This window comes from Taurulus bubalis (genome assembly GCF_910589615.1).
Source record: "Taurulus bubalis genome assembly, chromosome: 14".
NCBI classification, from domain to species: domain Eukaryota; kingdom Metazoa; phylum Chordata; class Actinopteri; order Perciformes; family Cottidae; genus Taurulus; species Taurulus bubalis.
In genome coordinates this window covers 5134632-5148522 of record NC_136602.1, presented here as the reverse complement: position 1 = coordinate 5148522, position 13891 = coordinate 5134632, and the positions used below count along the sequence as shown (strand labels likewise).

At 42.7% G+C, this 13891-nt stretch overlaps 1 protein-coding gene across 1 annotated transcript in view; it reads left to right on the top strand.

Annotated features, from left to right (window-relative positions):
• The window catches only part of LOC306746519 (attractin-like protein 1), a gene marked incomplete at both ends in the record, with an annotated part of 209433 nt that overhangs the window by 122012 nt on the left and 73530 nt on the right, over positions 1–13891 (top strand). Inside the window, 2 exons of the mRNA XM_079229442.1 lie at positions 2714–2775; positions 9686–9764. Coding sequence (XP_079085568.1) covers positions 2714–2775; positions 9686–9764 — 141 coding nt within the window. The remainder of the gene's footprint in view (positions 1–2713; positions 2776–9685; positions 9765–13891) is intronic.

Below are 13891 nucleotides of genomic sequence, written 5' to 3'. Positions count from 1 at the left end.
GTCTTCCCTTCATTCATCCTTTCATTCCTTTTTTCTTCTCATTTTCTTTCCATTGTATTCTATAGTTTCTCTCTCCTCCCTTTACTTTCCTCTTTCTTTTGTTTTTACTTCTCTCTTTTTCTTCCCTCTTTCATTTGTTCCTCGTCTTTCCTCGTCTGCCACACAATGGCATTCCTGTGCAACCAAACTGCCTGCATCTCACTTACATTTTGAGGGAAACGTATACATCTTCTCCCAGATTATGTCGCAGTTGTTGAGATTCTAAACTGTAACAAAACCCAACAAAAAACGCAACAAAGCTACTTAGTTGGGCTTAGTATAGAAACACCACGCTTTCAACAATCAATTCATTGTAAGTCGTGTGTGTGTGTGTGTGTGTGTGTGTGTGTGGCTCTGCAGTGGTGTGGATCAGGGAGGGAAAGGGTGTGGCCTAAACGGCGTATTGATATAGTTGTGTTTAACGACTGCAGTTGTTGTAAATTTAAATGATGGGTTTTGGCTGGAGTTTGTGTGGCACTGCAAAGTTTGTGTCCGTGTGTGTGTGTGTGTGTGTGTGTGTGCGTGTGTGTGTTCTGTGTGTGGGAGAGATAGATTAGTAGGAATGTACTGTGTGCATTGCGTAATGTAATGTTCAAGTTTGTGATTGTGTTGTTTTGAAAAAAAGATGCTGATCCATTTTCTTCCACCATGTATGTGTTTCTTTTCTTTCTCTCTTTGTGTGTGTGTGTGTGTGTGTGTGTGTGTGTGTGTGTGTGTGTGCACTCATGAACACACCTCATATTGTCAGGGGGTAATGATGTAAATTGCTGCATTGGAAGCCTGAATGCAAAGCCAGGCTCTTTTCTCCCTGATGCCTGTATTAATGCTGCGTCCCTCTGGACCCAAATCAGCTTTTCTGCAGGTTTTTCACTGTCAGGCCATTTTTACCTGCTGCACAAATGCCAGTAAACCTCTTTAGCCCATTCTGCCCCATTTCTTTCTCTCTACCTCTCCCAGCTATAGTCTCAGAGGATCCACCCAAGACAAAGACACAGCCTTTCCGGCTATTAGGGGCCATTTATTGCGATCCCCATGTCAAACACGCTTGGAATATGTTGCTGTCAAAATGCATTGTGATGCCTGTGATCAGCGTGTTTATGCTTTGTAGTCAGTGTTAGCTGCAGCGCTGATTTTTGCAGGTGGTCCACCTGTCACGAGGATCACATGGTTGCACATCGGTGGCCTCAGCTGGACCACTTTGTCTGTCTTAAAGATTTGTAAAGGAATTTGCAGGACTTTAAGTCTTTTTTTTAAAAGCCAATTAAAATGAAAAAGAACACTTCACCTGAAAGTAAAAGATGAAAATGAATAAAAGGAGCGCAGGTCTGTCTGACAGGCCGGATTTCTTATGAAACCGCTCACTGACACGCGTGTCTAAAGTGAAATTGCAGCCTCGGTTTTTAGAAATGAATTAGAGCCTGAACTTATTTTACACTAAAGTCAAAAAGTTTGACATTGACAGCCGAGCAAACAACAAAGTGTTTCAACTGATGTCTCATCCACAGTAACTTTAAGCTTCCTTCTGTTCCCACACGATGCAGACTGCAAAGTATTAGACCTTTTTAATGCATCTTTTTCTTCACTGAGCTTTGAATCCATTGGTTTATTGCACTATTTGTGTTTTTTGTTGTTGTTGAAAGCTACTGACACACAACGACAGACGCCCCTCACTTAAACTACCGTCAATGTGGCAAAAGTGGAGGAGGAGTGACGGTTTTCCTCGCGTGTTGGAATAAGGGGTCAGTAAGAGGGTGTGTGTGTGTGTGTGTGTGTGTGTGTGTGAGAGAGAGAGATAGAGAACATGTGAGAATGCATTTGGCAGAAATACAGATTATGTAATCGGGCTGAATATTGGCTTCAGGTAAGAAAGATGTTGCTCCACAGATGTTGCATCAGCTTCACGCGATGCTCTCCCACACATGTTTGGGTAAACAACATTACATAAGCGCTCGCTGACGTGGAAAAATATCTATACCACGGATATGGAATAGAGCTGTCCCTCCTCAGTCAGTGTTTTAAAGTGTAACCTTTGGCCCTTCTTCATTGTGTGTAAGTAGATGTCGAGTTACATAACAGAGTTCGCAAAATGAGAATTATTGCTGACACAATTACTCATTATTGCTGTGTGTGAGGCGGAAAATGTTCAAAGACAAAAATGAGTAAAGAATCAGTAATTTAGGTCGGACTGAATTTGATGGTTTCCCCGTCTAAAGAAAGAAGACAGAAGAGAGCATAGACACACATTGATGTGCACACACACACACACACACACACACACACACACACACACGATACATTGATCAGAAATGGCAAACACTTTAATTGTGTGGACTATTGATTACGTCATCTTGGGCTGTGGGAAAAAAATTGCGGTGGCTTTTTGTCATGTTTGAGGTATATTTACTGTGTGTGTATATATATATATATATATATATATATATATATATATATATATATATATATATATAATAAAACATAGGTCTTAACTGTTTGTTTTTTCAGTGATCATAATTAAAATATCGTGTTTTCAATGTAAAGTAATCCTTTGCAGCCTGAGGACATATTCAGAAGTTATTTAGAGTTTGTCTTATACTATTTTTGCATTTGTAATTGGAGATATTAAATGTTGCATTATGTATTAACCTTAAATTCCTCTCTTTCCCTGTTTCAACAGATCGCTTTCTCTCAGCACAACAGCATCATGGACCTGGTGCAGTTCTTCGTCACCTTCTTCAGGTACCTTCCTTTCCTCCTCGTGTTCTCTATCTGCTGTGTGCAGCTGCTCCTCACGGGGGTTTGTCTCCGCTGCTCGGTGGTTCAAACCCCCGAGAGGCTCTTTCACACAACCGGGCCTTAACCTGAATTCACTGAGTTACAGTATGTGGCAGCCGCCCCCGGCTGAGAAAGAGCATCCACGTTGATTTACTCGTTTTACGCTCGAGAAAACAAGCACAACCGCATTGACGATCTCGCAGCGAGGTATGATTTGATGCAGGTCACAAGGTGTGTAGGTTATATGGAAAATAAGTTTGCAACTAAATGTAGCCCCGTTATAACCTGGATACCCTTCGACCGGCAAAACACCGAATGCATTTTCAGTAAGGTCGTGAGAAATATATCTTTCCTTTCTCCCTCCTGTTCACTCACTTAAATCAAAGAAAATATGTGAAACTCTCGTCCGTTAAAAACCAAACAGCCAGGCGAAGCGGTCCTTTTCTTTGGGCCTGGCTGAGAGACGTTTGTGCTGCAGCTCGCCGTGCAGACGGGCAGCGCATCTAATGAGAGAGTGTGTTGGGGAAGAAGTCTGGAATGAAGTCTGCTGTCTCCAGGCAAGATCCTGCCACTCAGTTACCGCACCGGACAAGAGTGTGTGCAACTGTGTGTATGTGTTTCCTGTGTGTGTGTGTATATATGTATATATATGCGGGTATGTATCCGGCTCACTGTGTGTTCATGCTTGTGTGTGTGTGTGTGTGTGTCACTGTGCAGCCATGTGAGGAAGTGAGCCATTTTTGTGCCCAGGGCCGGCTTCCGGACATCAGCGACCTTTAGGCCAGCACAGAGGGATGATGTCATCAGTAGGGGACAGTGTCAAGTTTTGCCGGGAGAGTTTGGTGTTGTTGTGTGTGTGTGTGTGTGTGTGTGTGTGTGTGTGTGTGTGTGTGTGTGTGGTTACTCACCGCTCTGTTTATGAGTTTCTCTCTTCTGCACTGGACCAGATTCTCCGTGAGAATAGGTTATGTGCTACAACTACAAGACTTTTTTTTCATATTTGTTTTTTTGGCTTATTTACTGCCCTTGTTATGTAATGTGCATTTTTTTTTTTTTTTTGCTCCGGAAAAGGTATCCAGGCCCTTTACTTATATAACAGTAGCATTAGCACAATGGGGGAAAAGGCTCAGTTACATTATGATACAAAAGCTGTTTTATTTTGTACTAAAACCTGCATGAATCACACACAACACTAACGCTGCAGCTCTACTCAGCTGTTCAGCGTCTTTTAGCTCAAAGTTGTGCCTGTACGGCACATTTCCTGTGTAGTTGAGTCTCAACCTTCTGTTAAAACTATATTTCCAGTATCAGGCAGCTGATAAACCCACTGTACTCTACCTGCCATCCACCACATGGCCGACCAGCACAGTTACAGACTAGCTGGTGAAGAAAGTACAACTTTGAGTCGCTAAAAAGACAGATATATTAACAATGCTCTGTGTATGCAGAATGTGTAAATGTGAAACTCTGGGCTTATATATATATATTACCATCACAGAACAACTGCTAATATGACGTAATGACAGCTCTTAGATAAATAGTCGTGGTGGTGAAACGATTCAGTTTCCCAATGGAAGAAACTCAGGACTGTACGAGTACTTTTCCCTCCCCAGTGTCTCTCAGGATGTGTGCATGTCAGAGATGCAGAATCATGAGGTTATGTGCATGCATACATCCACATTTCATTGGTGTGTGTGTGCGTATGTGTATTTCTTTTGGCTTCACTGTGCTGATGCGGTCAGGAGTCACGATGCCAAAGAGACTGAGTCATGACTCTCTGTGTGTGTGTGTGTGTGTGTGTGTGAGAGTGAGAGAGAGGGGTGGCCTGTGGGCAGAAGGCATGGTTATGAGATCCAGTCTGGCACTGGGATGGAAGACAAGAGGAATAAGTCCATCCTTTCATTGTGAAATGAATGGACGGGTAACAAAAAAAAAAAAACACTTTCACTCAGGAGACCGCTGTTTGTGTCAAACCAAGTCAAAATGGACTTGTTTTCCCACCGTTTTAAGTATAAATGCAATGCTATAGTGACACTCTGTCTACATTGTGTGTTTTATTGAATATGGACTTTTATTTCCTTCAGAAAATGAACCGCATAAAGTTTCCAACTCTCTCCGATTAGCTGCGAAACCGCCTTCTGCAAAGATTTAGAAATGTTTCAAAACTTTCCTCCCCTCCTCTTCCTGCCTCTGACGCCGTCCTCCTCCTCCTCATGTGTTCCATCTCATCTCTAAATGAAGGGGGGGGGGGGGGGAATAAGGAAAATGGCCATAATTAAACAGCATTTACGTCTCCGCTCTCCACCGTCTCAAATGCTAATTGGTGACACTGCAGTTCAGCTTTGTCCAATTACTCCCAGCTCTCGCTCGCTTGATTAGCAATCAGTTCTCTCTCTCTCTCTCGCACGCTCTTCCTCTCTCTCTTTCCCAAAACAGCAGAGAGGCTACTCGGCACTAAGTGGCTCCCCGAGCTCGCCCACTTCATTTAGAAACGACCATCCCTTCTCCAACGTCCGTCCACTCCCACCAGGATTCTCTGTGGAGATTTTAGTCTCACTTGTTCAAATATCTTTCTTTTGTAAAAACTAAAACAGATCCAACAGATAAAAGTTTAAATGTTGGACTTCCTACAGGAAGAGAATCTGCACTTTCTCTCTCAGGACTGGAGGCCTCAGCTCGGCCCGTCTCTGTTTGTGTAGATGGAAAGCTGTTTCCGATTGTGAGCTATCTGCGGCTCATGTTCAACGAATAGCTTATTGATTTTTCACTCTGCCCGCTGGGGTTCATTGTGTTCTTCTGTGTGTGTGTGTGTGTGTGTGATATGGCTTTTTGGATGTCTGTTGTTGCTTGTTTAAACCAAGCCACCGCACCACTTAAAAGAGCAGCAACACAATCATGTACTCGCTCTCACATGGACCGCATTCCCCGGCCGCCTAATCAGTTCTGTGGCTATTACCTGTGGCTGAGCAGTCTTAAAGCTAAACCTATCAAGAGGCTCAGTGGAGTGTTAACAAACCCACAGGACACTCCCAGCCCGCTCCGCCTCCTCCCCCTTCATCCCTCTCCCTAATGCCTCGGTAATAGCGACAATTAGCCACTGCGCTCCATTGGTTAGATGGCTGAGCTCGTGCCCTGTGGCCCATTAATGGCGCGCTGAGGTAATATGGACGGAGTGGGTGGGGGGGATGCTGGGTCTGATTGGATTTGAATCTCATCCAGTGGAGGGTTTTTTTTTTTCTTTCAAAAAGGTGCGTTTGGAGGATGAGGAATCACAGGGAGGGAGTTACTGGCTGTGTTCGACTTGGCTTTAATCGATTCGGGGAATATTCCGTGTACCGGAGGCGGAGCGGGGGGGGGGGGGGGTTTGGGCACATCTGGTGAGCTCACGAAGATGAGCAGAAGCGAGTTCGATGTTATAATTTATAATAGAATAAAGATCATTGCGCTTGTCGAAACCAGACATTGCAAAGCCGCTTTACAGAAAGACAGCACACAAGAGAAATAAGAGAGAAATGCAAACAGTGATATTAAGAACAGGTGACGGGTAACAAGACACAATACACAAACAATGTCTGGCTGCCCATTATGTACCACGTCTTCTAAATAAGTTGTATATTCATGCTTATTATGAAAATGTACTCCTTTTTTGTGCAATTTCCCACGAAAGCTTGCACACGGGTTCATTTCCACTCGGCACATGCAAACTGTTGGAGCCATATATTTTTGTTTGATTATAAATCATGTTGTATAATTAATTTGTTTGATTTAAAGAAGTTTCTTTGCAATAATAATAATGCTTTTTTCTGTTAATTGTTTATATTAATCTGATTAGGATCAGCTGGCTGGTATAAGAGGAAGGGGCGGGACCGAATATCGGGGTTTTAGTTTCTTATGTGGAACGGGACATCGGTATAGTTTTTTGACCTCATGTTAGAACGTTAATTGACGATAGGAACTGAAGTTAGATTATGATTATGATTAAAAGCGAGAATTTTTGGAACATTTTAACGTGCGAGTCAGGAAAAGGAGTCCCGTAACGTGGCACGGAATAAAACAAGAAACAAGGAACAGGCCACGACAGTCTTTTCAAAATAAACTTCCATCTTAACAAGTTAGGTGACAGTTGGACTGCCTCTCCCACCTGTCTAATGGCGGCTGTTGCCATCTTTATACTTTCACGTTCATCATTATGTAGCTGACAAAATTATTCTGCGGGATATCTACACATTACGACGCATCCTTTTTGGCAGGCATAGCCACAAATGCTGCATGAGGACATCTTTGAAGGATGACATCGTTCCAAAACCATTTCAGATCACCACAATGCTGTTTAGGTTCCTGCTAATAATAATAATATCAGCCCTGCAGATATAGTTGGATCACATTTAGTGCATTTGAAGAGGCCGATATATCAGTTTGGCTCTATTTCATAATCTGCAGAGGATAGAATTGCAAAAACCTGATCAAATCAAACTTAGGCTAAACGATATGCAACTAGTTTGCTGATGGGCTTTTAAGTGCCTTTACCAGAAACTGAAACTCCTCATGGACTGTGTTCGTGCCATTTTCCATATTGTAATTGTAATTTAGACTCAGATTTAGATACTATATTATTTAGATTCATATTTAGTGATTGTTCATAATAGTGATTGCATAATTGTATGTTATAGTTTGCATTGTTTAGAATCGGGGACTTGTTTCACTGTGGCACCAGTAAAAAAGGACGGAGCGAACTTACAGTTTTCTACCGTTGTTGAAACACATGACACGCGTAGACTCGTTCTCTCCATCTAAGAGTGGTTAAATGAATGAATATGTTAAGAAATATTTACTGATGACAAGAAGGGAATTTTAATCACGACAGAGGTCACACAGGATTTAAATCATATCTGCAAAGTACATATTTCGCTTGTCGGGGCGTTTTCAAGTCTTTTCATCGTCTTGGAACCGGATGGTCTTCATGCAGAAGCAGCAGCAGCATCTTCCTCATCACCGGAGGGGGTTTCCTTGGTTGTGATGCGTCTGGCGGCGGCGGAGAGGTCGGCTGTGGACGGCAGAGGCCATGACTGCAGCCTCTTCAGCAGACTGCTTCTGAAAATGTCACGCTCATTACGGCGCTAATACCCTTTACAATGCCGCCGTCTGCACAAACGCGCCCCACACACACACACACACATAGATAGATGAAGAGGAGGATTGTTCCGGAGCTTCTGTCCTCAGCATTTTCTCAGGGATTTCCTGTTGTTGAATCTTTGGGTGCGCTCGTTTTGAATTCTTGTCAGAAGTTCTGGTTGAGAGGGAAGCTTTGTGTTTGGCCAGATAACTTTGCCCTCCAGACATCGAGCATCCAGGCTGTGAGTGTGTGTGTTTGTGTGTGTGTGTGTTGCCTATCTGTGTGTACATGAGACCTTGTTCTTTGTTAGAGAGCATCATGTTGCTAGTTGACCCCTCGCTGCCCTTTTCAGCTGTTAAAAGCTGTTAAAAGCTGTTAAAAATCCCCGGCTGCCTGTGGTCACCGCGGTCTTGTATCTCGCCACAAATCTTCCGAGAATCTCTCCCTCCTTTTGTCGTCCTCGCTCTCTGGAAACCGGAGCTGGAGGACAGTAAACGGGTGTGAAGATACTGCTCTATGATTGTGTTGTGGCTTGTAATTTTTTTTTTTTATACCAATTACCAAGTAGTACTAGCATGAAATACATGCTATGTTAATTTTTATGTTATCTGCAGATACTGGACCGGAGTTGAGTTATATAATTATGTGCAGCACAATGGTTTAGGGATGACTACGAAGGACCCCATATGCATGAAAGCATCATGTGCGCCTATATTAATAAATCTAAAGTTTCCATCCAAATGAAACCTGAGGCTGTGGCTCCCGACCTTTTTGACTTGTTGCTCCATTGAAAGGTTGGATGTGTCTAGAAGTAGTGAGCAATGGTTGTGTTTCCCTTCTCGGATTGTCACAGTTGAATAATTGTTTCATTTTAATATTTTGCGGAGGAGAGAAGGAGTTTGGAAACACTCCGGCAGCGCCATCCTTTTTTTGTTTTTTTTTACTGTACTCACTGAGTTTAGTAGCTCCTGTGAGTTTCTGTGGGGATGATTTGTTGGCCACTCAGTCTTGTCAGATGTGGACTCCTGTTTCTTCCTCTTAGCACGGGACTTCAGGAAATTTGTGTTTGTCTGTTGAGTTTAAAATTGCCCTCTCTCTCTGCCGGCAGCGCCTCACTGCACAGAAATGACACCGACAGACGCTGTTGATCTCCAGCAGGTTATTATTTTAAAAGGTCCACACAGTTCACAGATAAAGACGAATGTTTTACGTAGCGACTCATTTCATTTCTCACTATTTCCTCATTCATATGTGTCAGCGTTTATTGTGTCAGCTACACGCTTAATCAACGTTTAGGTGTTAACCTGTTAAGCCCTAGCGTCCCCCAATCGGGGGTGCCTTTTATATCAGGAAAAGCAAGAAAAAATCATGGTATAAATCCCTCCCCCCCCAAAAAAACAAACATGTTAGGTATCAAATTAAACATAAAAATCAGGGCAACAATAATATATAATCCCGATGTACAACCTCTAAACACAACTCAAACAATAAATAGGATTAGGGGTTAGGGTTAGGGCTTAAAGGGCTACATATAATACAATTTTGTATCTCCCAATATGGAATGACTGCTTCTGGTGCTGTAATGGAATCAGAAAAATTGATTAAACAGATGAACCAATTCATCTTGAAAAGCCAAAGTGGTGCATTACTGGGTCAGCTAGTTGCACGATGGGAATATTTTTTTGCGTGCATATTTTTGTTCACGCAACACTAAAGGATTATTGATTTTCGATTAATCGGTTGTCCCTCTCATCTCTCCAGCTGCTTCCTGTCGCTGCTCCTGGTCGCTGCGGTGGTTTGGAAAGTCAAACAGACCTGCTGGGCCTCCCGACGCAGAGAGGTAGGACACACCATCGCCTCATGTGTGTGTGTGTGTGTGTGTGCTGTATGTATAATACGTGTTTTCCCGCATATGAGTGCTGTACACATTACACGCATACATTTGTTTACAGCACACGTGGAGTGGCGTCCAGCTGCAAGATGCAGGTGGCACATCAAAAATTAAAGTATATGTACACACACTCCCCCCCCCCACACACACCCGCAGTTGTGAAGGGTGGGTTAATGTCACCTGTCTTGAAGGGAAAACGCTTAACGAGCGTCGCCGTGGAGATAAACAAGGCCATCCCCCTTAATTAGTGCTCCTCATGAACCAATTAACTCCGACGTGGTGATGCTGAACGAAGCGGAGCGGAGTGATATATCACTTAAAGACTCAACAGATGCTGCATCATTTCATATTCACTCCTGACCCCTCACACACACACACACACACACACACACACACACACACACACACACACACACACACACACACACACACACTGTATAAATTCGCCAGCTCCGCTGTTTGACTTGTTTTGGATCTATTCTCTTCTCAGTAATAACCCACAGTCACTTTTTTTTTCTTCTTTTTCTTCCTTGTTGCATTTTATTTCCAGTGTTTTGTGTTTGAGCCACCAGGGAGGAATCAGTGTTGCTTATGAGCGGCGAGGATAATAGTCTGTTTTTATTGGTGTAATTCACAGGCGCTCCGCGGGGAGCTATTGTGCTTAAACACACTTGTTGGTTTCAGGTCTCCGTCCTGCCGCTGCTGCTGTTCTGCCATAATGCAGGAAAAAAAAACGCTGTTCGCTGTCGCTTTCATGTGCAAATGAAGTATTTAATTAAATGTTGCCGACATGTTAAGTTATTACATACATAATGGGAATATTCAGAAAGGTATAATGTGCGGCATTCTTTTCTCCGGGAAAAAACAACAATGATTTGATTGACAAATAATCCCTTTCAATCTTCACTAGAAGTGTGTTTGTGTCTGCAGAGACCGAGCCCTCTGCGCTCTTCTCTTATGAAATGCTTTTTTTAATTTCTCTTTATTCGTTGTCGCAAAACAATCAAAAATACTCACTCAAAATTGCATTTTTTTAAACCACGGCTGTGGACCACCTGTGTGAACTGAACCCCAAGTTTCTCCCTGGGCATGAAGCCCACTGCTCATAAATTGCTAAGGATGGATTAAATGCAGAGAGCGAAATGCATGTAATATGAACAACGTATTGAAGTTTAGATTAAAAATGTCAACCCCAATCAAAACATTGTAATTACAAACTGCTCTCATAAAAATGAATATATTGTCAATGGAGGGAAAAGTGTCCCTCAAAGAGAATGAATTTGACTCCCCTCAGCAACAAGCAGACATAGTTAGCAAACTAGTTAGCGTCTAGAAGCTAAACAGACAGATGTTTAATTAATCAGGTGGACAGAAATAACTCCACAGGGTGATGGCAGCGTAAATGATGCGTTGACAGCTCATCAACGTGAGGAGAAGAGCTTTAATGTGGCCAAGCATAGCGGGTGTCTGACAGGAACACGCACACACACACACACACACACACGACAACAAGAAAATACTTGTTCAAACGAAAAGGGTAAAACTGAAATAATGAGCCTTGTATAAAAGGTCATCACAGTGAGAAATAATGTAAGTAGGGTCTCTGTGTGTGTGCACACAGGTGTGTGTGTTGTGGGTGACACGTTTCCCCGTGCGGCGACATGGTACCTGTGTGTTTTTATCCACCTGCACGGCGTTCTCTCCGCCTTGTTCCTCCTGTGCGAGGAGCCTCTCAGCCCCGGCCGACGCGGCGCTACATTATTTATGAGAGCCGGTCTCATATCACAGCAGAACCGCAATGCTGCATTTACTGCACTGTCGGGTTTATTTACCCAGATCCCCTGCTATTCCTCCCCGTCGCTCACTCTCCCTCTGTCTTCCCAAGGGCGGGTTTTTTTTCTGCTTTTTCTTTACAATCCCTCCTTTTAGATAACAGAGGATCTAATAAATGAAAACCTCTGCCTCCGAGGGAGAATTCTTAATTAAACTTTACTTTGTTCTCGTCATCATCTTTAGTTCATGCCCTATGTTACTTTTCTTCCTCACATAATTAATTCATCTTGGCACAAAGGAAGCAAGAGGAATGCCCTCAAAGCCTGATCTCTCACTTCAGGGCAGCTCAAGCAGTGGCTGACTAGAGGAAATAGAGATAACGCATTTTCACAGATTTTTTACTGAGTAATGGTACTCAGCCAAGCTTAAAGGGAGACTGTGACATTTACATTTTTCTGTACTTATTTTCCTCACCGCTCAGCTGTTGCGTTACAGGAAACTCCTTCTGGATTTGTCCTTTTTCGCTTCCCCTAAAAATGTCATCGCTGAAACCAAAAGCGCTGGAAGCAAGTGAGCCACAATGCAAGCTATGCTAATGAGCCGAGGAACAGGAACACGGCCTGTTGCAGGCGAAATCACACAAATGTTCAAAATGTCCGATTTGTCCTTTAAAGTAATACTTCAACCCCCAAAAATAATCATTTGTATGTATATTGTATAGTTCAGTGTTGCCCTGAAACATAGCTATATTTCATATGAGCCGTGCCGTTTGTTATTTGGATGTGTTGATAAAGTTTTGCTGTTCTTGAACGCCACCTGTAATTCGTTCAATTAGTCATTTTTTCTTGCAAATTTAAGGAGACGTTTTAGCTACCTGATGGAGAACAAGGTGATGCAAGTTCTGAACAAGGAGGAGGGAAAGAAGAGGAAGAGCAGAGGCAGGCAGATATTGCTTGTATTATACTTATATATTTAAGGTCAATACAGAAACTGTATGGTACAAAATTGTCTCAAAGATATCTTCAAAAGTGTTTCCTTCATTTTGATTCCAGTGTGCTCAGCATCTGTCTCTGCAACACAATGTGCACGGCAACGTTATGAGCTGTTGCAGGAGATTTCGCAAAACAAAAAAAATTGCAACTGAAAGCTATCTTCCATGTATCTGCTTAGGTGTAAAGTAAACCAGACCTCAGCCATCAGAAAAGTTTAGTTGACTCAGACCTCTGTTTACGGCTGTATCGTATATGATAGCAGCTTCACACACAGAGAGAGAGAAAGAGATATATTTGTTGTTGCTACCCTGTAACACACCTTTGTCTTTGGCTCCGCAGACTCATTTACTCTGCACCGCCGAGCGAGAAATGAACAATGCTAATCAATGGAGCTGAATGCTGTGTTTTTATCATCTTCCCGTGTTGATGTATTTAGTGCTGGCCTGATTATTATGGAGAGAAACTGCAGTTGTCTGGAGCCTCGGGGGCCTCGGAGGAGAGATGGTCAATACGGCCAAATTGACCTAATATATGGATATAGGTATTGTAATATACGGGAGCAGTTATTTCTGATCAGCTTGTGTGTTGTAAAATAGGGATTGTGTGTTTTCTCTGTTCCTTCAGATAGATCTGGGTAAATGTATTGTATTTTACTTTAATGAAGTTATTTCTCACATCAACCTATTTGCAAAGTGTTGTGATATCAGATCTAATGTGTTCAAATACAGGTTTAATGTATATTGAGCGGAGTCTAAATTAACTGTTTTGAACTTGAAGGGGTTTGTGAAACTGGCTTCTTTTACCGAGCTGCATAATGTTTTTGTTAACTTTTGGGTTTTATTTCCGATGACGGTGGTTTTGCATATAATATGGACGTGATCTTTATAACAGTGGGTTGCTAGAGCCATCACCATATTGGCAGTGATTACACAGCACATCTCTAAATAAAGGGCAAAGAAAAGGGTAGATGTAAGTCTGGCGACCTGAGGCGGCACCCACCTGTCAATCAACACTTTTATTGACCTTAATTATCCCTAAAGCCCGCCCCCTTCCCCTGTATGCTTGTGGAACAGGGATATGAGTTATAGAGACCAAAAGCGAAACAGTGAAACAAAACTGCATCGTGAACTACGTTCAGAGGGAAACATATTTTTTCTGCGGATCCCAATTGTTGATCCCAAAATACATGTGACATAAATGTCATTTTCAAAAGTGTCTGCTGAAGTCTGGAGGGAGGAGGTCGTGGTCAAAAGACATAGCGTGTCTGTGTCTGCTTTAAACCAAGTGCTTTTGTTGCCTACACATAAACAA